At 41.7% G+C, this 24,044-nt stretch overlaps 1 protein-coding gene and 1 long non-coding RNA gene across 4 annotated transcripts in view; one reads left to right on the top strand and one right to left on the bottom strand.

Annotated features, from left to right (window-relative positions):
* The window catches only part of LOC311013797, a 294,894-nt gene that overhangs the window by 23,486 nt on the left and 247,364 nt on the right, over nucleotides 1-24,044 (top strand). The window lies entirely within an intron of this gene.
* Nucleotides 1,097-23,883, bottom strand: LOC311013792 (C-terminal-binding protein 1). 3 transcript variants are annotated; one of them, XM_084009995.1, is made up of 11 exons: nucleotides 23,645-23,883; nucleotides 14,843-14,997; nucleotides 12,792-12,936; nucleotides 9,910-10,013; nucleotides 9,504-9,606; nucleotides 8,032-8,156; nucleotides 7,106-7,195; nucleotides 6,083-6,213; nucleotides 5,420-5,541; nucleotides 4,807-4,921; nucleotides 1,097-3,798 (listed from the first exon to the last, which is right to left on the bottom strand). In XM_084009995.1, exons 1-11 carry the CDS (start codon nucleotides 23,682-23,684, stop codon nucleotides 3,603-3,605), a joined length of 1,326 nt encoding a protein of 441 aa, XP_083866121.1. In that variant the 5' UTR covers nucleotides 23,685-23,883; the 3' UTR covers nucleotides 1,097-3,602. The 3 variants fall into 3 exon arrangements, with proteins under 3 accessions (XP_083866121.1, XP_083866120.1, XP_083866122.1); XM_084009994.1 differs by having other exon boundaries at nucleotides 5,420-5,547; nucleotides 23,645-23,882; XM_084009996.1 differs by having other exon boundaries at nucleotides 3,591-3,798; nucleotides 4,773-4,921; nucleotides 5,420-5,547; nucleotides 23,645-23,882.

The raw sequence follows: 24,044 nt of genomic DNA, 5'->3' as shown, positions 1-24,044 counted from the left end.
AGATGATCTCTGACTCAGTGAGTCCAGGCTTCATGCTGGAGCAGTCAATAACTCAGTGTAGGCTCAGAACTGTTGCTTGAAGTGTTGACATCTACTGCACTAATGTGTCACAGGTGCGCTGTATATGTCTTGAGGAACACCCAAAGATGAATACAGATTTATTGCATAAATAAATTAAACTGAAAAACAGATGCAAGCAGCAGAGCCGCTGCACATTCAGCTGTACCAGCTGGTGGGCTTCTCTTTTCCCCTCAGTATGACTGTTTCAGCTCTTCTAGTGACATCTGTTGGAATCAGCTAGTAACGTTATATTCAGAGTTAATGGACACACACCTCAAACCAATTAAGTAAAAAGCTGTTTTTCTAACTAGTCACATTTGAGCAAAGTAGTCATTAGAAATTGTCATTTTGAGCACAAGAGTGTGAATCAAGACTGGTGCTGTCTTTTTCTTAATACTTAATATGATTCTGTATTTTTGAGTTCATACTGTGTTGGCAAAGGTGATAAAAGAATGATGTACTACATTTGCTGGATTTTTGACGAAGACTTTGATTTGCACTGTTGCACTGCAGTCTACAGCACACATTTTCATTCTGGAATAGCCCGCAGATTATTTTCTCTTTAAAACATCAGAAAATTGTGACAAAAGTGACTTGTTTTGGGGTTTTTTTTCCGACCAGCATTTTAAAATCAAAGATCAAAAGCACAACATGTTCACATATAAGAATCTAGAAACATTCATTTTTGGTTGGAAAAAAAATTACATTATCTTCATAATTGCTAATTTTATCGATGGCCTAATAAATGAATTGCTTTACTCGACTATTAATTTATTGGCAGACATTTTCTGTCTTCTATACCCATTAGTATTACATCTTTGCTGGGGATAACCTCATGTATAACTATCAAAATAGTATGCAGTATTAGGAATATTAATATACAACGTTACTTTAAATAATTATTTTATAGTCTGCAACAGAGATGGAGCACATGGCTCAAACTCCCATATATATCAGCTGCAGCTACAAAATTATTATTAACCTATAATAAACCTATAAACAACAAATCAAGCTTAGACATGAATCAAACACAAACTTTACCTTTCCACAGTTTATTTCCTTTTAAAATAATTCATACAAATGCATACAGTCACAAACATATCTTTGTCAGGTTGTCAGTTTTGACCAAAAATAATGATATTTACTGTAGAATATAGAATATGTATACTGTATATTGCTACGCCTACTACTTTACCATAAAGAGGACCAAGGTAGGCAACAGTGGACTGTGTGTTACTACCAGGGATGGAATTTCAAGGAGCACCTCGACACTTTAGAAGCAAGTCTGTTGTTTTTAAACTTGTGGCACCCATCGGTGTGAATAAGGAATGCTTACAGTTCATATCAGGAAGTATTAGCAAACAGTTTCTCCCCCATATAACGACGAGGAAAAGTCTAACGTTCACTCTTTTCCACGACCAGACCCGTTTAATTGTCACCTCATCTGTAGTAGACAACCCTTCAGATTCTGTCTGGTGTGAACTCAGAAATACTCACCCATAGGGAGTGAAATGTCCATCCCTGATCGCTACTCTTACTACCTCACCCTGAAGAAGACCAGGCAGGCAACAGTGAACTGTTTTAACTACTCAGCTGCTGGTAGAAGGGGATCCAAAAAGCACCGTCACTTAGCTGGCCTGCTAACATTTATGGCTGGAATCAGTTAGAAATGTTCCAGATCTAAAGAGAGATTCAGATATTGATGTATCAGCATCCTTTTAAGGGGGGGGGGGGGGGATGCAAAGATTACTGGGTCAGTTCACTAATGTCTTGTTCTAAACATTTTTGTTGTTTTGGTTTGTTTTTACATCGTGTTTAGTTGCGTATTTAGATGGCAGTCTTTGTAATGATGCCTTGTGGAGGGTACTAGCCACCACCCCTCCTCCCAGTGCTGCTTTTTTTAGACACAGATACAACCAAGTCACATTGACACAGGCAGGCAGAACAACCATATGTACACATAGACACAGAGGCCACAGAGGATGGCTTAACGGTATACTCAGGGAGGACTCATTATGAAATGTTGAAGGGATACCAGACCGGAGAAATCAGTACGTCCTGACATGCTTACGTGAAACGTCTGACAAGAGTATTTGAAAAATCTGAATGTTTGGTTTGACCTAAATCCAAGAACACAACTGTTCCTCATCAGTCAGTAACCATTGACCCTTAACTGGATGTGACATCTGTACAAGCGAGTTTGACTTCGGATAAGAACCCAAAGGAGTTGCACAGTTTGTTGATGCAGTTTGTTCACAAGTCTGTTGGCTGCCATGACCGTCCATATCATAGCGTGAAGCAGCATGATTTGTAAACCTCGGTGTGCTGAACTCTTCATGCTCCGTCAACATGTGTGATAGTGGAGGTACTGGATCATTAGACGCGAAGACGACAAAGATAACCTTTTATGAGACTGTTCCTCAAACCGCCAGCTGCTACAAACTATCAGTGCATTGACTTTGTTTTTAAAAGGAACCCCACCACTCTATTCTGTCAACTCTGAGACGAGCATGGATGAAGTCGTCCCAGCCAAGCATACCATTATACCACCTCTCTACAGCCTTTCTCTCCCACAACCCCCTCGATTTGGGTCAAACATTTACACAAGTCCCAAGAGCAAAATCACATGCCCCTTAAACATAAACAAAAGCAAACATTAGATTTTTTTTTTTCTATCCAATGTATGAGACAAAAAGGCAAGCAGGTAGAAAAACAAAAGCACTAAGTGGCATAAAAAGGAATTTTTAAAACAAAGAAGAAGAAAAAAATATACCAACTGCGGAAATTTAATTTCCTGAGATGGTGTGCAAAAAGCTGCCTCTTTTTCTTTTGGGGTGGGGTTGGGGGTAAGGGGCTTGTTAAATTGGGGACACCAAACAAAAACAGATATTGTATTCTCAAACCAGTTTGGCTACATAGAGAGATCGCATAACCCTTGTTTTTGTTAAGACTGGCATACAAATATCAGTAACTTCTTGCCGTCTAAAAACTGTACACAGACAGGTTACATTCATTTCATAACCTACTACTTTTGCTTGTACATCAAACTAAGAAAAGGACACAGAAAAAGAGAGAAAGACATGAAACTCACCCGTCTAACTTTGGACACACTACAGTCTAAGACAGCAGAGTTTGAGTCAATATTTTTTTTTCTTCCCAAATCAACATAGTTATTGTTTTTTTTGTTGTTTTTTTTACTTCTGGCAGAAACTGGCAATACTGTAGTTGTTGTGTAAAGATCAACCCGTGGATCTTTACAGTCTTTCTCAGAACGTCTGGTCGGAGCAGAGGACAACTGTCTTGCTCTTTAATTGGAGCATCTGACAGCTATCCACTCCTCTTCATCCTCTCTTTATTGTCATCATCATCTTCTTCTTTGGAGTGTGAACTGGCTGCTGGGAACCAATTTGCCAGCAAGTGTTGTGAATCAATTGTTATTGGGACCTCACCCTGTCCATCTGACACTCTGCGAGCCTGTCTGGTAACAACTTGTCGCTGGGGAACTTATCGCTACAATCCCTTGTTGCCTTGTGCGTTTGTGGCTACAGCTGATCATTCGGGTGCTGCTCTCTGTCGCCCTCTGGTGGCTTAACTGTATTTTGTCCGGGGGACGGGGCATGAGGAGGGTGTGTGGCAGCGGGCGGGAGGATGTGTGCGATGGGCACGGCGCTGGGCACGATGCCTTCAACGGGTGGCGGGAGACCACCAGCTGGCAAGCTCACCACTCCTGGGGGATACCTGGAGGGGAGAGGGGGAGAGAGACGCAAAACTGAATCATCACAGTCAAACGGAGAGAATCATTATAAATACGTGACCTTTTGACCTGTAGTAAGCCGCAAATACAAGCCAATTGATTATTTATTTATAGCTTTAAAAACTACATGAACAGAATACTTTGGTGGCGTAATAATCACTTTTGTATCACAGGGTTTCTATTAAAAAGTTGTAGTGTCCAAGCCAATACAAAGCGGTACTTTTGCATAATATTTATCATCATGTCCTGGTGTCATTTGTGTAATATTGGTGGAACGAGATGCACAGGGCACGAAAGATGGGACTGGATTAGTGCCGCATCACGGTCATCTCCAGCATAATAATGCAATTTAGGACCGCAAATAATGATCAATTTCATTTTTCAATTCATGGGTTGTGGATTATCAAATATCTGAAATGAGGGAAAAATAACTATAATAAAGTCCCAGGGTCCTCTGATTTTCCATTTACTATCATATTAGGTATCACAAAGGCAATCCGAACACTGGCGAAGATCAATGGATGGACTAAAATCAGTTATCCCAATAGCTGCAGAATAACCATTTAATTGACTTCATGGTTTCAGCTGACGTGACTAGATACAGCAAGCAGAGGAGCAGCAATGGGATCAAGCTCGATATTTCCAACAAGGCCTCATCAAATAATAACTTGATGAGTCCTGATAATGGCCCTACAGATCAGCTGTGGACATCCCTGTCATCCATCCATCAGACTGACTGACAGCAACGTGCTGTAGATCTCTGCAGCTGATTGCTGGTAACAATACTAATGTTGTTGCTGTGTTGTGTGGATATGACAGCAGCAACACACTGTTGTAACATGCTCAATATAAATTAGTAATTACATTGAGAAAACAATCTGCTACCATTACTACATTTCTATCAATCAATCACTTTACCAAGGTTTGGGGGGGGGGAGAAAAATCAAACTGCACTGACCACTACAGGTTTTCTTTGTCCTGATGATTATTACCTATAAGCCCCGTTGAGCTCGGGGTGGACGGTTGCTGGGTCGACTCCTGCCCAGTGGTTGTTCTGGGAGAGGAACTCCTTATTCACACAGTTCTTCAAACTGTCCGGGATACGACCTGGAAAATAGGGAAACGCAGGCAAAGAAACACAAAGGTTTAAACGAGAAATCAAATGAATAGTCAAGTGTTCTACAGTGCACACTGGGGATCTTGTTTGTGGAACTGCATTACATTTCACTAACCCATTTTCTACAGAGACACATATGTTAGACAAGATTAAACAGGTCATTGGTGAAAAGAAAAAAAGATTGAGCCACTGGGGAAAATGCAAGTGGAGAAAATGGAAATAAATGAGGATAGAGAGAAGCAGACTGTGACAGGACTTTAAATCTCTCTGTGCTAAAAGACCAGGAGAGACGGTTTATATTCAGCTGCAGCAGAACACCTAAAACCTTTTTCAGTTGTGTGTGTGCGTGTGTGTGTGTGTGTGTGTGTGTGTGTGTGTGTGTGTGTGTGTGTGTGTGTGTGTGTGTGTGCGCGCGCGCGCATGTGTGTGTGTGTGCGTGCGCGTGTGTGTGTGTGTGTGTGTGTGCTTGTGTGTGTGTGTATCACTACCTGTGATAGCCCTCCGGATCTCCCTGGCTGCCTCCTCTCTCATCTCCAGCGACGCCTGTTCGCTGTACCAGGCTGCATGTGGGGTGCAGATCAGATTGGGAGCATCCTTCAGCGGGCCCTGACTGAAACTGATACATGCACAAACACCGTAGTTTTAACTAATGAATACATTCTATAATCATTATTGGGTTTTATTATACCATCATTTATATATAACAAGTCTTATTTTGTATTTTGTATTCCATAGAACTGGATTTAAATACCATCCTACTGTATATATTTAAAAACACACAGATATTCCTGCTATGCTCTGCCTCTGCTGATTGATGTATGGATCAATACTGTTACTACTGCTATCATTGCTCTGATTACATCATATCTCTCATGGATTGACTATGGTGTAATTGTTATTTATTCTGTACACATGACATCTATTGCACTTGTCCCTCCTCATTGCTTTCCCTGAGGTTTCTTCCCTTTTTTTTCCTCGTTTCAAGTTTCTTTAGGGAGATTTTCCTTATCCGATGTCAGGGACAGAGGGTGTCCTATGCTGTACAGATGGTAAAATCCTCTGAGGCAAAATTGTGTGTTGGTACTATTTAAATAATTTGAATTCATATAGATATAAAAACAGATAACAAAAACCATCATAGAGAGAGTTACCTGAATGGCTCCGTCTCATGAACATCCAGAGCAGATCCACGTATCCTCCCCTCCTTCAGGGCCTGAGCCAGGGCCTTCTCATCCACTAGACCCCCCCTGGCCGTGTTCACCAGGAAGGCCCCCTGGCGCATCTTGAACACACATAGTAAGATCAAGCTTTATCTGATTGATATTTTATATTGATCATTTTATATGGACATTATTATCATTATTAATACATGATTACTCCTCCATTAACTTCTCTCTGCCTGGAGGGTAATACGATTGGTGTGTGTGCATGTTTTATACCACAGGCCACTGACTGCCTGCTCACCGTCTTACCTGGCCCCCGGCCTGTGTGGGGGCCACTCATCATAACACATCTCCTACTCTGCAGCCAGACACAAAGTGGGGGATAACGGTTTATGGTGTGTTTGGCTTGCAGCTAATGGAACTACCAGCACACACACTGCACCACAACTCAGCCTCTGGTAAACAGGCAGGCAGCTTGGTGGCTTTCATTTTGTTTTTGGCAAGATTGTTTAAAGTGCCTTATGCAACCACTTCCAGCTGATTGCCGGCATTCATTGCCCCTTGTTTTTGAGTTTGTGAGTGCTTTCCGTGACTTACTGGACATTGGGGGTTAGCCAGTGGTGGTTGTCTTTATTCAATCACACGATACAGCGGTGGTGAGTGCACCTTTCCAGTTCAAATGTATGACTTAAACTTAGCTTAGAAAGCTTGTATCTTATAAATCAGATTTTCTACTCACAGTGCTGAGATTCCTAGTCAAACATAACCATAATAATAAATATGTAATATATTATTCATCAGTGCAGAGAAGTTTTCTTTTCAAATGCCCTGCTCCTACAAGATCAGAAATACTTGAAAATATGTCTTTAGGCTGAGGAGATGAACGACAAACAGATGTGTCGTTATATGTAGCGCAGGCAGCAGAGAACCTCAGGCATTCTTATGGAGCGGGTGAGATTCCCTGGGTATGTGTGTGTGCGTGCGTGTGTGTGAACGCTGCTGTCCCTCCACCTGTTTGATGGTGAAGTCGTTGATCAGGTGGTGATTGTGTTCATTGAGGCTGCAGTGCAGAGAGACACAGTCGGAGTGGAAGAGCAGATCCTGAGGAGAAATACAGGAAAAAGATCAATCCCAGTCTTCTATTTACACTTTATATGGCTGCTCACGACTGAAAGAGCTTCACAGTAATGGTTTCATAATACAACAGATTCACACTCAGGTGAAAACGCCACTTCTATCTGATCATGTTTCAGATCTTCAGTAAATCAAATCTGTTTTGCTTTTTTTTGGGTCAATAACTGGAATTATAATAATTATTATTATTATTATACGCATGCAAATTAGATTTTTGTTTCTTCCCATTATTGCAATTACTGTAAATTTACACAAGAGGGCGTCACACCCTTGCCACATACAGAAGGCAGGCAGCATAATGGTTAATATACATTTGCAGGTTTGGTGACAGTGGATTTTTTACCCTAGATAACAAGATTTAGTGAATCTGCGTGTTTATTGGCTACAATGCTACTTCATGACAGTCAGATATTGCTCTATTACTGGTCTTACTTGCTGAAATAACTTTATTTCTATAACAATGGAAAAATTACAATTATACTATCAGCTGAGAAAAAAGCCATAAGATAACATTTTATTTCAACAATGGACCTGGACTTCAATCTGTGGTAGAAATATACAGTCCTTTGTTTTATGGTTTAGTAATAGATATCAGTTAGCTGTGGCAGTAAAAGGCATTTAAATGATCCTGCAATAATCGGGACTTAAAGGTGTAGGTATGGAAGCTGCTGTTTAAAAAATGTATTTTATCACATAGAATTGAAACAGTTTGAACGTTGCTGATTTGAGACAAAGAGACCTTTCTCAGCTCTGTGTGTGTGTGTGTGTGTGTGTGTGTGGGGGGGGGGGGGGGGGGGGGCTACCTGTAGTGTGGTGACCCTTTGTAGTCCCAGGGATCTTTCTACACCGTCAGCCAAATACGGGTCATAGAAGATCACATTGAAGCCGAAGGCCTTGGCTCGCAGTGCTACGGCCTGGCCGACTCGACCTAGAAACACACACACACACACACACACATACACATGAATACACACACAGGAGCATTTAGACAAATTACACATGAATACACACATTCAAATATTCCCATTTGTAACGTTATGCCTTGTCCAAAATTCCATGCACACGTCTTCTCGTTATTAGTGAGAAAGCCTCCAGACTGAGCAGGGAAGAGATTTACATTCTGCTTCTGGTTAATCCGCTTACATTTTATTGGCATTAACTCCTTAGGAGCCAATTTAGCTGAGCTAAGGACAAAAATGAAAATGGAAAAGAACAAAATCCTTTGATTAAAAACTTCAGTCCGACCACCCTCAGTGTCACAAAATGAAAACTTTTTCAGCCGTGCTGGCAACACATCTGTGAATGGTGCGTCAGTCCGTTAGTTCATCACTTTGGTTCAGATGGAAATAATAATAATATCAATCAATAATATATGATATTGAATATTATATTGTATATTGATTAAATATTAAATGGATTGCCATTTGTACAGACAATCATGATCCCCAGATATGAAATCCAATGACCTTTACTCTGGCGCCACCAGCTGGTTCACTTGTTTGTTTTTTCGTGAAACGTCTCAACCATGAAATTTAACTTCAGGATGAATTTAATAATTTTACCTGACTTTCCATGCAACGTCACCAGCAGGTCAAAGTTTCAATTTCTGCATTTCTTTTTATGACTAAATATCTATTGAACTGGATACTAGCAGTACGGCTGATGTCTCGGTTCAAGTCATGCATTTGAAATCCTTCGTAAGTAAAAGTACACAAATATTAGCAGCAAAAAATGTAGTTCAAGTATCAAAAATAAAAAAAAGAATTATGTTTTTTAAGTTTTTTAAGATGAAATGTCATCTATGGTTGATATATTATTCTAACCAGCGTATTACTATCGAAGCTGTTGGAGGGGGAGTATTCTTATACAGTAAACTACTTTAGTCCAGTGGTTCCCATCCACTAATTTAACCTTAAATAATGCATTGTATTTTATAAGCTCATCCTTTGTTTTTAATGTAAAATATTATTTATGAAATAAATTAGTACAGTATTTCCTTCGGATATGTAGTGGAGCAGAAGTATAAAGTAAGTATAAAGTACAAGTCGTGCTTAAGTACAGTAAACTTGAGTAAATGTGCTTTCCAGTTACTTTCCATCACTGGTGCTAATTAGGGAATATGAGCGAGCTAACAGGCTAAAAATAAGATGGCAAACGTGGTAAAACCTGCGAAGCATCAGCATGTTCTCACTGTGAGTACGTTTGCATCGTCGCTCAACTCTACATTTGTCCTGTTTTCACAACAATGTAAAGCCACATTCATGTTGTTACTCACCGAGCCCTATAAGTCCCAGTGTCTCTCCTCTGATCCTCGCGGCTCCTGACGCCACCTCTCGGATCTGCTCCACGCTCTGAACCCGCGTGCCCTCCCGCAGCGCCTGCCATCCAGAACAACCAATTACTCACATGCAAATATCACACAGACAGCGACAAACGTGACCGTTCAACACAATCCAGGCATATTTCATAAAGTCTAAATCCTTTTCAGATATTGTGATCATGGTTATAAAGGATGCGTCTAAATGATGATCACGTATAACTGATTGGAGGAACAAATCATTTTACTGTACCTTCTACATCTTACATCAACGTCTTTCAAATACAGCGACATTCTAAAGAAAATCAAACGTTTCCAGATGTAATTTCAGCCCCCCTTTCATCAGCCACACAGGGACACGAACCTGATGCAGCCAGGTGATGCGTCGGTACAAAGTGAGGATGTGACACAGCGTGGAGTCGGCCGTCTCCTCCACCGAGGCTGCTGGCATATTACACACAGCTATGCCTGTTGGACCAGAAAGCAGATAAGGATTAGTAATAGCTTTTTTGGGCCATTTGAGGAAGTTTGGTTTAAAAAAAAAACTATTTTGGTGGAGAAGTGCAGACTGAAGATGTCGTGTCAGCAGTTTTCTCTGCAAACACGGCTGGCAACTTTTGGAATTGCAGAGTGTCTTGGTGGAAGGAGATAGGGGACGTAAAGCTGCCTGCAGGACAGACAGGAGTTTTAATAGAAAGCTTTACTGACTTTTTAATACAAAGATGACAGACTTGTTGCAAACCTGGCAGCGCCTATTAGCAGCAAGGGGGAAACGCTTTTAAATTAGCTGTTGAGCAGTGTAACTAAGTATATCTACTTAAAGTGTAAGTTGGCGGAAATTGAAAATAAAGCTATTTTCTGAATGAAAATACATCAACTAAGCCGTGGAGGAAGTAATTTTCGCTCATCACGCAGTTCAGAGCTAGCACGGGCGGGAGCTAGAGTCCAAAATCGCAAACAGTGGGTTAGCATGGGGCCTACAGCCACACGCTTTCAAAATCGCATTTTTAAACCACTAACATTGCTCAAAACAGCGCCAAACCTCGTCAGCAGCTTGCTCTGGGTGTCTACACATAAAACGAAGCACCAACAACTCAGTTCATGAACCCAAAGTTTATAACAGAAGACAGTTAAGAACACTCACCAATTCTACCCCTGCCAGCTCCTCGCGAAGGATAGTCCGTAAGTGTCGATTACCGAACGAGTTCCCGTGTGAGATCTCGCGTCGTGACATGTATGTGCTTCAGATAAGGCTGCTGTCTTGAACTGATTGGAAGTGTATACAAACTATCCCGACGTTTTTACCCACCGTTATTAACTTATATTTGGCCAAACTGCCACTAATTTAAAAGTATACTCGTTTTATTCTGGGCGAAATCTTCAGTGGTCTCCCTCGTTTTGCATTGCGTTCGGTAATCGACACTTACGGACTATCCTTCGCGAGGAGCTGGCAGGGGTAGAATTGGTGAGTGTTCTTAACTGTCTTCTGTTATAAACTTCGGGTTCATGAACTGAGTTGTTGGTGCTTCGTTTTATGTGTAGACACCCAGAGCAAGCTGCTGACGAGGTTTGGCGCTGTTTTGAGCAATGTTAGTGGTTTAAAAATGCGATTTTGAAAGCGTGTGGCTGTAGGCCCCATGCTAACCCACTGTTTTGGACTCTAGCTCCCGCCCGTGCTAGCTCTGAACTGCGTGATGAGCGAAAATTACTTCCTCCACGGCTTAGTTGATGTATTTTCATTCAGAAAATAGCTTTATTTTCAATTTCCGCCAAACTTACACTTTAAGTACTGTTCTCAAGTTCACTTTTCAGGTACTTGTACTTTAATTGAGTAAGTCCATCACTGTCTGCTCAATCTGGCTCATTTGAAATCCTTTACTGTTGGATGATTTGAATCAAACATTATACATAATGATCTGCTTTTTAATATTTTTAGATATGGTCCGGTGACCTAAAAGGGCGATTTTTTAAATATTTTTTGTAATACCTCAAAAAGTAATAATCTATCAAAATCAATGTTGTTGCTAATCATTGACATATCCCAGACTGATAAACCCTGCACAAAAAAAACCCACTCTGCATTCACAAGAAAATAATATGTTTTATGTAAAAAAAAAAGTGCCATTATGTATATTAACTGGCATTTATAGGGTTAAAATTATGATAATGAACTCACATTTGATATACATGATGAGAACAGGAGTTAATGACCAATGTTTAATACTTTTATATGGTCCAGTGACCTAAAAGGGCGTTAAGAGGAAGAACGTTTTTTTTTTAAAGGAGGTCCTGAGGGTTAAATTAATTGTTTTCTGAAGATACCAAAACTTGTTTTGATTTCCAGATAATTAACTTGTGATCTTGAGATAACTATATGAAGAAATGGGACTTCCCTAATTAAGCTAATATATGAATGAACTAAAATCAGCTCCACCTTTACCTGCAACATTATTGGGCGTTTCAATACTTCCACAGTACTTTTTACTCTATGGGACCTTAAACACTGTGTAGGCAGTAGCATGGGGCACTGGAAGCAAAGGATCTACCAGAGCAATTTGGATGAATGGTGTTAAAGAAAGATAATGTTCTCAAAGCATATTGGCATTTAAGCAGAACAGTGGGTGAGGAACCTATAACAGAAGGAATGGTCATTATGTCATTTATAGGGGTGGGCATGTCAAGTCCCACTATTACCCATTAGATCTGTGTTGTTTCACCTTGTTATAGGTCTGCAAACAGATCACGGCTCCGTCTGCAACTAAAAATAGGCCTAGATCAACTCAAGATGGCTACCTCATGATGCATGACCAAACTATTATCACTGGACTGCGATTATAACCAGATAAATTGGATCTGATTGAAGTGGCTGGACTTGTTTATATGGTTTATCAGAGACTTGACCATGTGTGAATGTCTTGCAGTTTGGCTCAGCGATTTAAATTTCATTATCGTTATGACATTATTAGGCTCGCACACTCACTTTCACAAGCATCATTCCTCAGCCGTTTCATCTCCAAATGAAATACAAATGCTCATTTACTTCATTGACAAACAAGGCTATAGTGGTCCACATTTTTAGGGGGCGTTAGCGCCACCTCCTGATGATAAAAGGAAACATTGATGATGACAAAGATGCTCCATTACAATCCAATGGGTTGGCCCCAACGTGAGTTCAGTGACGTAATGACCCTTCCTATTAAAGGTTTGTGTGTGTGTGTGTGTGTGTGTGTGTGTGTGCATACTCACCCAGTTCGCCGGCAGATTTGATGTCAATGTTGTCATAGCCGCTGCCGATGCGGACGATGATACGCAGAGCCTTGAACTTCTCCAGGTCTTCTCTCATCAGAGTGATGGTGTGGTACATCAAAGCTCCTACAGCTTCATTCAGCACCTGTAGACACGCAGACTTATTTTATAGATAGCCACCGTGTATATGTGAAATATCTACATCTCTGCAGCCTGACTTAACCCCATGCTTCTACTTGTGCTCCGAGTGTACAGCATGGAGCAAAAGGAAAAGGTCAAGTCCTCTGTGTGTGTTTGTGTGGGTGTGAGCACGCACGAGTGGGAAGCGTGGCTTTGCAGAAATGACAGAGTTCACAGTCGCTGCGTTTCCACGAACTCAGTATCTCGGCTGAGGTTTTCTTCCTCCAGGATATGCTGTTTATATCATTCTCACATCCTGTTTTTTTAATATCCCTGCCAGTGCCGAATGACTGCTTTTCCGGAATATTACCATGGAAACGGAGCTTTTCGGAACCCCGGGAATCAAGATAAGGTGTCTCGGCATGGAACAAAACTGTCTAATATCAGCGGGAATCTTATTCACGTGGGATCCTCACCGGCTCCTCATCACAACAGCAGCTCATTGTGTTAATTGAAAAATTAAATATCAAAATATCAAAAATGCGTTATTTGTTATAGAATGGGAATATGTGGCCGCGTGTTCAGTCACCATTTAATTGGCTCTCAGTTAATTTTACAATCTGTTTCTCACGTTGCCAGGCCTCCTCCTCATGTGTGGATGAGAATGACATGCAGTTCAATTAATAGAAAGAAGCCCTTTTAATTACACAATGAGGTGGCTGCTTACTAGAGAGACAGAGAGACAGAGAGAGAGACAGTGAGAGACAGTGAACAAGGGAGAGCCATCTGTTTCTCCCACGCTGTGGGTTACTGAGCGCGCTCACAGAGAGTGTGCCTGGCAGACGCCCAGAAGGAGACGTAACCCTGCCAGACATACAAACCCATTTACAATACATTGTGGCTGTGGCAAGATCTGACCCTGACCCACATTTTAAGTTTGCCCTCTGAACTCTTCTTTCTTTTTCTTTCTTTCACTTCTCTTTTTCTGAGTTTTTGTGTTCTTTCTCTCTTCCGTTTTTGCAACTGGTACATAATGTAAGTAGACTGGAGCATTCACGCGTTATGCAAGGTGGTTACCCCTGCTGCTCTCCTCGTAGTCACACGTCATTTAAATAATTGAACTTAGCTACTGTCAGGAATATATGTCCGGCTGACGTGAACCGTTTCCCTGACTCGGTTGCTCATAATAAAGGTCTGAATTGTATAACTTGAACACAGAATACATTTTTTTCCACACATCACTTATCTATTAAAAAGGTGGTTTAAAGAGAGGACTGGAGCTCACCCTTGTTTGGTTGGTTGATGGTTAAATGTACTTAGTGTACATGAACGTAATATCTGTGGCATCAAAGATTTCTGAAGGGATGTTTTGAAGTCTCAAATTTGGTACCAAATCCAAATGTGTGCACTAAAGGTGGAGCTCGGGTTAAGTTGACATTTGTGGCAAACGTCCCAAATAGACAGAGGAACACAGGGGAAGTATTACACATCTGATATATTCAGATTTATTTGATGAACATAAGAAAACATGATGAAAAAGCTTATTTTTCATGTAACTATAGATGATTAAAGCAACTACATGTTTGCTTCAAAGTTAGTGGTTATTGTTTTGTTAGTTTTTTGTATCTTGTGTCTTGGATTTTGGAGGTCTTTTCTATTTAACTTTGATGAGCTCATGTTAAAAACCTACTTCTACCTACTTGTTTATTTCATACAAACTCATATTGCTGCTCTCTAAAATGTCAGTATACTCACTTCCTCTTCCAGAGGATTGTTAGAAAAACCATTAGTTTACACTATCATCTATCGATTCAAGTAAAGGCTTTATTGAACAGTTCGCTGAATCCCCTACATTAGATTGATTGATTGATTATTATAGATCAAGATGAGAATATTCCCGGGGAAGAAGATCATATCCACTTGCGTGTTACCTTCTCGTGGATCTCCTGCGTGGACTGTGCGTCACAGAAGGCTACGGTTGCTACGTCTTTCAGGATGGGCATCTCAACAGTGCAGTCGCGCCCGTCCAGCAGCGCCACCAGGGGGCGGGGGTGCATGGGCCCGTTCATAATGGGTGGCCTGATGCCTAAGCACACAGGAGAAAAGAAGTGTCAGATGGGCAAAACAAAAGTGGCAAAGAAGAAAACAGAAAATAGTCTCCACTGTCAGAGACGGGTTACATTTAATCGGCACAATGTTTTATCGTTGTGAGACAACTGCAGTATCCCACTGAGGAATCAGATGTTTTGTGTTGGGATGAAACTGAAGATATGCTGTTGCTCCTGGTTAGAGATCCTGCTTCATCTGCATCCCATAATGCTCCAGAACGATCCAGTTGCTATGATAACTGTAACGGTCATAATGGAGACTGTGTTGTTGTTTTTCTTCCTTACTTTTAAAGATTTTATTGCTCTAGATTAATTATTACCACCTTTTTGATGAAGTTTGCGGACGCGTCGTCACAGGCAGTAATTTGGAAGATGGATGAGGTGGGCATAGGCTGGTAGAAAATAGTGCAGAGTAAAACAAAAAGTGCCCTTGTACCTTCAGGATATCCCTGTCCAATTAAAAATCAGGACGCACAAAAAACCCCTGATAATAATGTGTATCCTTTTGTATTTCATCTTGTTCACATTGTTTTAATTACGTACTCATAGAGTCATGGAGAATGTAAGTGCTCGTCCCTGTGGATCATTAAGAGGGCCTCTTGGGAGCCACTTATCTGGAAAAAATGTGGTGATTTTGACCAGAAAACAACTGAGCATGCAGCCTGAACCTCCGATATAGCATATCTTGATTGAAACAATGTGATATTTCACAGTTGAAAGTCAGCAGACATGTGGCTAAGAGATACAATAGTTAGTGAGCTAGATCTGTGTCGTGAGAGACAGCCAGTACTTGAAATTTGACTGAAATCTACCAATAATGGAGTAAGAGTGAACTCCTGAAACCGTCCTGCAGGATGGTTTATTAAATCATCTCCTCAGATGAAACTATTACCCTGAGCGCTGCCTGGCCTTACAGGAGGATAAGTGGCTTTTAACAATGCAGATGTGCCTGATGACCCCACTAGTGGGCCGTTGTTCAGGTTTAACAAGAGCAGTGGTCGATGGGGGTGGAATTTATTAGTTTCTCGTAACCGTTTCCTCCCACTGCGATCTGCTTGGAGCTGCTGGTTTGTCTGTCCCTTCATTCCAGATCACTGACTGAGGGATAAGAAAGACAGACAGATGGAGATCCAGAGGAAACTGTGTAAGTAATTGGGTCTCATTGAGAGTTCTGCCTGTTACAGCTGATGCTGACTCGCCATCACTCAATCTGAGACGTGCAGGCTGACTCCTCATATGAGCAACCGCCTCCGTCGCTTCACCCAAAATATTCCTCCTAAAGGTTTTTTTGGTGAGACGAACACAGAATTGGCATTCTCTGGGTTTGCGAGTGTTTTCCAGTTGCGTGGGCTAACATCATGTGAAAGCGGTCGAAATCAGCATCCTACGGTCTGTATTATTTGGGATGCCAGGGATCCCAGACATGTGGAAAGAAGTTTGGCTGCTCCAAACCTGCAAATTCATTTGGAAAACCTGGGCAGGAAAACTGAGTAACCTTCTTTGCTCAACAGCTATCATTAAGTGGTCTATGAGACACTTAAATTAAAGGGAAAACCCCTTTCAAAATCATACTCTTACTACACGTTTGTATCATTAATGTCTGATTTTAACTGCTTTCTTGCAATTCAGCTGTTGTATATTTGCGTTTGTGAGTCCATGTTTTTTCCTGGTTTATTAAACTCTTCTGTGAATGCTGCATGTCTTGTGGTCGCAGCGTTAACACAAGAGACATTTCTATCTCTGCAGTCGATTGATTTCCTCTCGCATGACAGTTAATCTGATTTTGGATGTGTGTTCAAATGGTTTTACAGCTGATAATAATCACCGTTGTTAAATGGACATGATGCCAGTTCATAGTCACTGTTTTTTTCCTCATATCTGCTCCGGTGGTGCAACTCAGTGACCAGAGTGTGAGGACTGTGTTGCACCGGGCAGCTCCCAGGACTGAATAAATATTACTGCATGAATAATATCAATAACAAGCAGGAAGGAACTGAAAACTGTTCTCTTTGTCAAAAGTAACTTCTTATCTAAAAGGATTTAGCTCAGGCTTGGGGGGGAGGTATTTTTTTTAAAACAGACTCAGTGGTTTTCTCTGGTCATGAGAGAGCCGATGTGCATGCGTGGGGAAATAATGTACACAGTGCTTACATGCATATCTGTTTCATGCTCCAGTGTGCTGCAGTGATCATGGTTTGGATAACAGAAGTACTGACAATCTGTATTTAGAGAACAGAAAGGATGTGTATTTTCTAACATCAATATTTAGATTTAATGTATTTTCTTGATGAAAATATATATATATAATAGCTCACTGCTGATTTACAAAAACGGTTTGATTTAAAACAACACACTCATGAGCTATTTTTAAACCGGCATGCACATAGTTCCTGCATGTATCAGGCAGCAGCAGAGCGTGGGAGGATCTACACACAGCCACGCCGCTGTATCCATGGAATACATCAGTGCGTAGCACATTTAGGATCAGGACTTCAACAGTGTAGTTGTGGTTGGATTTGGCAGTTACATATATTCTGGTTGCAGTGCTTCGCTGCTTTGATCCTCACATTAGCGGGTCTTTTCACAAGTGCCTGTCTTGTATCATTGTTAAGGGTTACATTATGAGCTAAATGTGTCAAATCCTGGTTCCTGCTTACAGCATTGTATAGCGCTGACAACCCGAACCTTACTGAATGCAGAGGGAAGCACTTCCTGTGTGCTTTCATTGTTGGAGCAAAATGCAAGGATGATTAATGTGATTTTCTGAAGCACTCAAATGTCGCAGAAAAGCAAAGACAGCCCACAACTTATAGCACAATTCCAGTATGTCCTCATCGTCGGGCTCCAGCGTGAAACCTGATCTGATGAAGCAGCACCAACAGCGTAGTAAGACCAATGCGGTGAAACCTGCTCACAATGCCTTACGTCAGCTGGTAAAACATTAGCTTTCCATAATAGGATTTGCCTTGAGGCCACAGCACTTACGTGTCGATACAAAATCAATAGTGCGTAGCCGAGAAATCGGGATTCAACGAAAGCAAAACAAAGTACCATCAGAGCTTCAGCACAACTGTTATTGTAAGTCAAATGTAATCTGTAGGCGCTGCACTCGACAGTCTTCTGGCCTGCAGACTTTTCCAAGCTTTCGTTTGAGCAGAAACACTCGGGGACGACTCAGAGATGGCGTGTATATTCAACTCGGCACGACGTTCACTCGAACAATTTAAGGAAATCTGGTCGGCCTATCAGCTGTGCAGCAAAGTGGCATTTTTGGAGAGTAACGGACATTTTATTTCCGGCTCACACTCCGTGTTAGAGCGAGGGAGGAAATAGCTTTCATTCCAGCACCAAGCATGACCTTGGGAGGACCAGCACTGCTGACTGCTGAGTAGTACTATATGATAAAACACCCATTCATTGGCTCGCCGTCTTTCCCCGACTAACACATTCAAAACTCGGCACAACACTGCAAGTATTAAGGCACTCTCTCTATTCCTGAGTCACACAAACTCAAATAGCCGTTATCTCCTGGTCTCTTTGATTAACCATGCATTTTCTTGCTTTTTTATTAAACACTCATTCAATTCTTCATGATATTAAATACATTTACTCCGCTCTGTTCATGAACTGTTAAACCTCTTCCATCTCTATTCACAGTGCAAGCAGGCCTCTTGACAGCCAACTGGGCCACAGCTATCAAGGGATTCTCTGCAACTGCACTTTATTCAGTTTCACTAATGTATTTGGTAAACATTTTGAGGTGCTGTAGTAGTGATTTGTAGCCACGGCAACATCATGGTGATAATTGCTTGCTTAAAATGAATGACCGTCAGCATGCTCACGACTCAATGCAATATGTGTTACGGACGCTAAATGACAACTCCCCGAAATGAAAATGTCATCCTTCGGAAAGTTTGTAATCAGAGCAAAATGACGCTAAAGCCATTTTTGACATTTGAGACGGAAAAAGCATCTGCCAGTGACTACTGGGACTGAATCGTGGGAGCCAGTAGGAAAGCCTTGCAGCCTGCCCCTATCCAGCTGTCATTGACCAGTTCACAAGAACAGCTGGATCTTTTTTTTTCTGTCCCAGAGGAACAGGACAATGTCTTCGGACTGTCAGTCAACACAGATGATTTCCTGTGTTTTAAACATGTAGGTCACAGGGAAGTCTGCCAGCCTCGATAGAGAGCCATCTCCCGGGTCCCTGGGTATGACCGTCACTAAAGAACAGCATGTCACACGCTCTTATAACGAGGTGTTCATTTCCAGAGCATCTGTCTGAACATTTAACTGAATTTGAAGAATTATCGGTTTTGGAACTGGTGATGACATTTTATGGGTGAAAAGATTTAGAAAACATTCAGGCAATAAATCAATGATGAAAACGGAGCTAAATAAATTCATCTATTAGTCAATCGATCTGCAACATTTTTCATAACCGATATGATTGTTTAAGTCAGTTAGTCTGCAAAAATTTCAAGCGTTTGATAGTTCCAGCTTGTAAAACATGAGGATTTGCTACTAGTTTTATATCATTGTAAATTAAATATCTTTGGGTTTTGGATAAAACAATATATTTGAAGCAGCCCTCAAATTATGGGAAATTGTATTTTTTACATGTTATAGACCGAGCGATTTATCGATGAATTGACAAAACAGCAAGCTGATTAATCCGTGATGAATGTCATAGTTAATTGCCAATATGACACCCATAAACGTCTCAGTTTCACAGCCGTAACACATCCTTTCACATAAACAACCATTAAATCTTCCTGAATCTTTTCTGTTCCTTCTCGGGGAAAATTGAAGTGTTCCCCGGCAACGTGGCGAGAGCGCCGCTGTGGACACCTGTGATCCGTCAGCCGGCTGCAACTGCATCAACCAACCACTGAGCTGCAGCGCGGCGGATGTAGAACGTCACTGGCTCTTCTTGCATGCAGCAACGTGCAGCAGCGGGGTTCAAAAAGCCCCCGTATCCTCGTCTGTCACTCCCTCAGTGTTGATCTCGCCATCCCATCATCTCCTGTTGATCCATTTTCAGATCTCCATCTCTCATTTCACTCTCGTTTCCCTCGGCTTTCTTTATCTCCCTTGCCATTTCCTTTTTTTTTTTCTCCTCTTGTCTCGTCCATCTCTAGCAATAAGAGATGCCATGTTTTTATACCCTCAATGGATTAATATGCTTAAAAATGCTTGAATTTCCTGTCCTCCCTCCTTCATGTGCTTGTTCGCATTCTCTCTCACACACACCCACACACACACACACCCTGCCCCACCTACATACACAGAAATACCGGTACACACTCAGCATACTCACCCATGCAGGTTGACATGTGAAGTGATATATGACACAAGTGCTTGCATATAGAATCCTCACTTTCGACCTACCTCTCACACACACACACACACACACACACACACACACACACACACACACACACACACACACACACACACACACACACACACACACACACACACACACACATGCAGTACTGTATCAGCAAGCCAGTTCAGGTTTGTCAGCTTGGTGTTCCCAGCACTAAAGACAGTACAAAACAGACAAGGAGATAACAACCAACGGAATGCCAGCAGCAGCGTTTGCCAGAAACTGACAAAGTTTGAATATGCAAGTTTTAGCTCCAGATGTACTGTTTATTCAGCTCTGAGCATATTTACTGATCTTAAAATTTTAAATACTTGTGGGTTTTTTTTTATTTGAAAGGAGAGTGAATAGAGACCAGAAAACACACATTTCAGCATAGAAACTACATAGTTTTAGATCAATAAAGCTATAATAGTAGTTGAATATGCAGACTTTCCATGTGATTACTAAACACATAATTACTATGGAAAAATGATGTTCATATCATTATATTTTGTAGCTGTTTTTCCTGGTGAAAAAGATTTTCATCCTGTGAGCTTCAGAGGTTGATGCTCATTTCTTCACCACTCCACATATCCGTCGTGATGGCGTGCGTCACTGGTGGATTTGTAAGATGCCATGAACCAAAAAGGTGAAGGAGCACAGCCTTACTTGCACTCCAGGAACGTCTAAATGTAAATAAGTGGATTATTGTATGGCCGTCAGCCTGTTATAATGGATTAACTGTTAATATGCAGAGGAGAGTCACCATCACTTTGAAGGTTCAATTGGATCGGGGTCAGTTTGGATACTCTGGAACAAATGTGCACCATTAATGGATTATTAAGGCTTCGGGGCATGTATTGTATTATAGATTAAGGGTTCCCTTACTGGCATCCAAAGAACCACAGGGAGTCTTTAAGTCGGTTCCCCATGAACATTATTTTCTTTTTTTAATTTCACATAATGCTTCACATGCTGTTTATTACTGAATATGAAAAGTGTTGAGGGGATTCAGGATGCCGAGGATCAGATTCACGTTATAACAACGTATCTGCATGTGATCACAGCAGATCCACAGTCAGACAGCAGGAGCAGATGACCGTTCTGAACAAGTTTGGTTCCACTGTGACATAACGATGGATTAAATATTACAGTAAAAGTATTTTAGCAAAACTGCCCGAGGGCTGCAGTCTCTAAAGTGTCTGCTTCATGGATGCAAGCTGAGCAAATAGTCTCTCAACAAACTCACCTGGCTCGTAAATTGATAAACTCTATCTCTAAATTAATAACAACAAAGCCTTTGTGGTTGGCACTAACACCCACGTTGAATTATAGCCTACCTTGTAATTGTTGTTGTTTTTGGGACGTAGGCCTGCTATTACACGATGCCACCTGACTGTCATGCTTTCAAATAGTGGTTCTCAATAAAATGCCCAACTTGTTTCCAAGTATTTAATGTAACTAACTATATTGGCTTACCATCATGCCTTTAAGTGCCTTTTAGTTGCGGCTGGTATATGTTTTACTGCTGCTCCATTCAAAGCTCAATCTTTATCTTTTGTGCATTAGATACGAGACTTAGCCTTTCAACGGTTGTCAGTCCGCAGCGTTCTATGTTGAGCACTTAATGCTTTATAGATTTCTAAGGGCTGTCAATTATATCTGCTCAAGTGTCTATTCTCTTCACAATAGTCAGGCTTATGAGTCCCAGCTCAACTCAAATGTATCACTTGTGATGGAGGTGGAGTTAGAATGAACATGTGAGCAATGTAATAAGAAAATTCAGCATGTACCAGTGTGCAAGTATGTAAAGTATAATTGTAGCTACAAATGTATGGGTTTGTCGGAGTTGGCAACGTGTCACAACATGAGCAGTTTGCCAACTCCTGGTGGGAAAATGCCCGGGGCTATTAAGCGCAATCACATTACTCGTTTCCTGTAATCAGCCTGTGTGGTTCTTCTATGAATCCAAATACACAAGTCAAATTATGCAAACACGACTACATTTGAGCATTTTGTCCAGAAAATCTGGATCAGGGGAGAAGGATCTCTGTGTCAGTGATCGAGGCCTTTCTAATCAGATTAGACATGACTCAACACTCGTGGATCAGAGGACCCCCGCCTTCTGAAACATGGATCAGCACACCCATCAATCACACGGGGTGACAAACTGATTTTAAATCAGCCCCGAAAAGATTCAATGATCTCCGCTGTGTGCCGAAACGGATCCAATGAGCGGATGAGTTTCATGGCTATTGACTGGCAGTGATTTATGGCACGAGCATCTTAAAAAGGGTAATCCTCCCTGAACCATAATTCATTGTCGTGATTCCCGTGACCTTGGATTCTTTGAGCTGTTGGGAGCATAGTAAGGTTGGATGTGGAGATCGCTCCCGAAATGAGGAGAGAGAAAAAAAAATGCAACTTTAAGCTTTGATGCCATCAAGATACACAGCTGGCAGCCTGTTGATGGCATCACCGATTACATTCTTTACAGTTCCTTTGGGGAGAGACGGCTTCACGAATACCAGGCTAGGGGACCACAGATACAGTGATTCAGCTTTAGGGTGGATGATCATTCATCCTCACACCCTCCTCCTGCTCCACACCCCCACCCCCACCCATTTACTCCTCAGCAGCACCTTGATCCCATTTTCTAGAATAGTCTTTTCCAGCCCCTATCATAAGAAGCATCTGTCACCTGCATGTGCATGCATGTGTATACTTGAATGTGTGTGTCAGTTGAGTGCCCTGAGTGTGTGTGTGTGTGTGTGTGTGTGTGTGTGTGTGTGACTGTGTGTGTGTGTGTGTGTGCGCCAAGGCAACCACTCTCCGTAAAAAGAAGCACAATGAAAGGGAAATATGTGTCATGTCCTTGCTAGCCCTCGAAGGAGAGAGAGAGAGATCTATTTCTGTCGCCACAAATGGAGGTGTTCAAGCAGCCTTCAATAGCTGAGATTTGCCTCTTCACACACACGCACACACACATGCACACAGACACACACACACACACACTGGGAGCTAGAGAAATGACTAACCATTCAGAGGCTGCGGACGATAAACAAGATAATAGAGTGAGAGAGAATTTAGAAGAGGAGGAGGAGACGGAAAAGGGAGAGGAAGAGAGAGAAGGGGGAGGGGAAGAGGAAGGCAGAATCATGTACACTGAGTTCATAAATATTGGCTTAGACACACACACACACACACACACACACACACAGTTCCCACATAAAAGCAGAGTACTAGTTGTTTACCTAGAGGCATGCCTTTGTTGAGGAGATGTGAGCTTCCCATGGTGTGTTCCCCAGCCGGCCAGCACACAACAGAAACCTACAGTCTTCACACAGCAGACATGAACAGGAATCCAGTCAGCATATGGCGGCTGTGGCCAGCTACCTCGCTTCCCGTAGTCCTTCTCCCAGCCCCTTAGTGACAAGCATACACATGTGCTCCCCCTCTTTTCTCCCTCTCTCTCTCTCTCGCTCTCTCTCTCTCTCTCTCCCCTCCCTTCCGTCCCCTTTGCTCGCTCACCCCCTCTCTCTATCTCTTACCCCTCCCTCCTTCCCTCCCTGCCGTCTCGAGCTACCTCCCTCCCCTCCCTTTCTCACTTTTTATTACAGCAAATCTCTCTGTCTTTCCGTCTCTCCCTCGGTC

This window comes from Eutrigla gurnardus (assembly GCF_963514095.1).
Source record: "Eutrigla gurnardus genome assembly, chromosome: 5".
Taxonomy (NCBI): domain Eukaryota; kingdom Metazoa; phylum Chordata; class Actinopteri; order Perciformes; family Triglidae; genus Eutrigla; species Eutrigla gurnardus.
Note: the sequence above shows the minus strand (reverse complement) of the source record. Positions and strands in the feature narration are given on the sequence as shown.

Excerpts from the sequence above, each read along its gene's own strand:
- LOC311013792 (XM_084009994.1), bottom strand. The coding sequence starts at position 23,684 with ATGGGAAGCTCACATCTCCTCAACAAAGGCATGCCTCTAG. Across the intron at positions 12,937-14,842 it reads CGCAGGAGATCCACGAGAAG|GTGCTGAATGAAGCTGTAGG; the intron begins GTAACACGCAAG and ends GCGTGTCTACAG. Across the intron at positions 8,157-9,503 it reads ACTGGGACTTATAGGGCTCG|GTCGAGTCGGCCAGGCCGTA; the intron begins GTGAGTAACAAC and ends GTGTGTTTCTAG.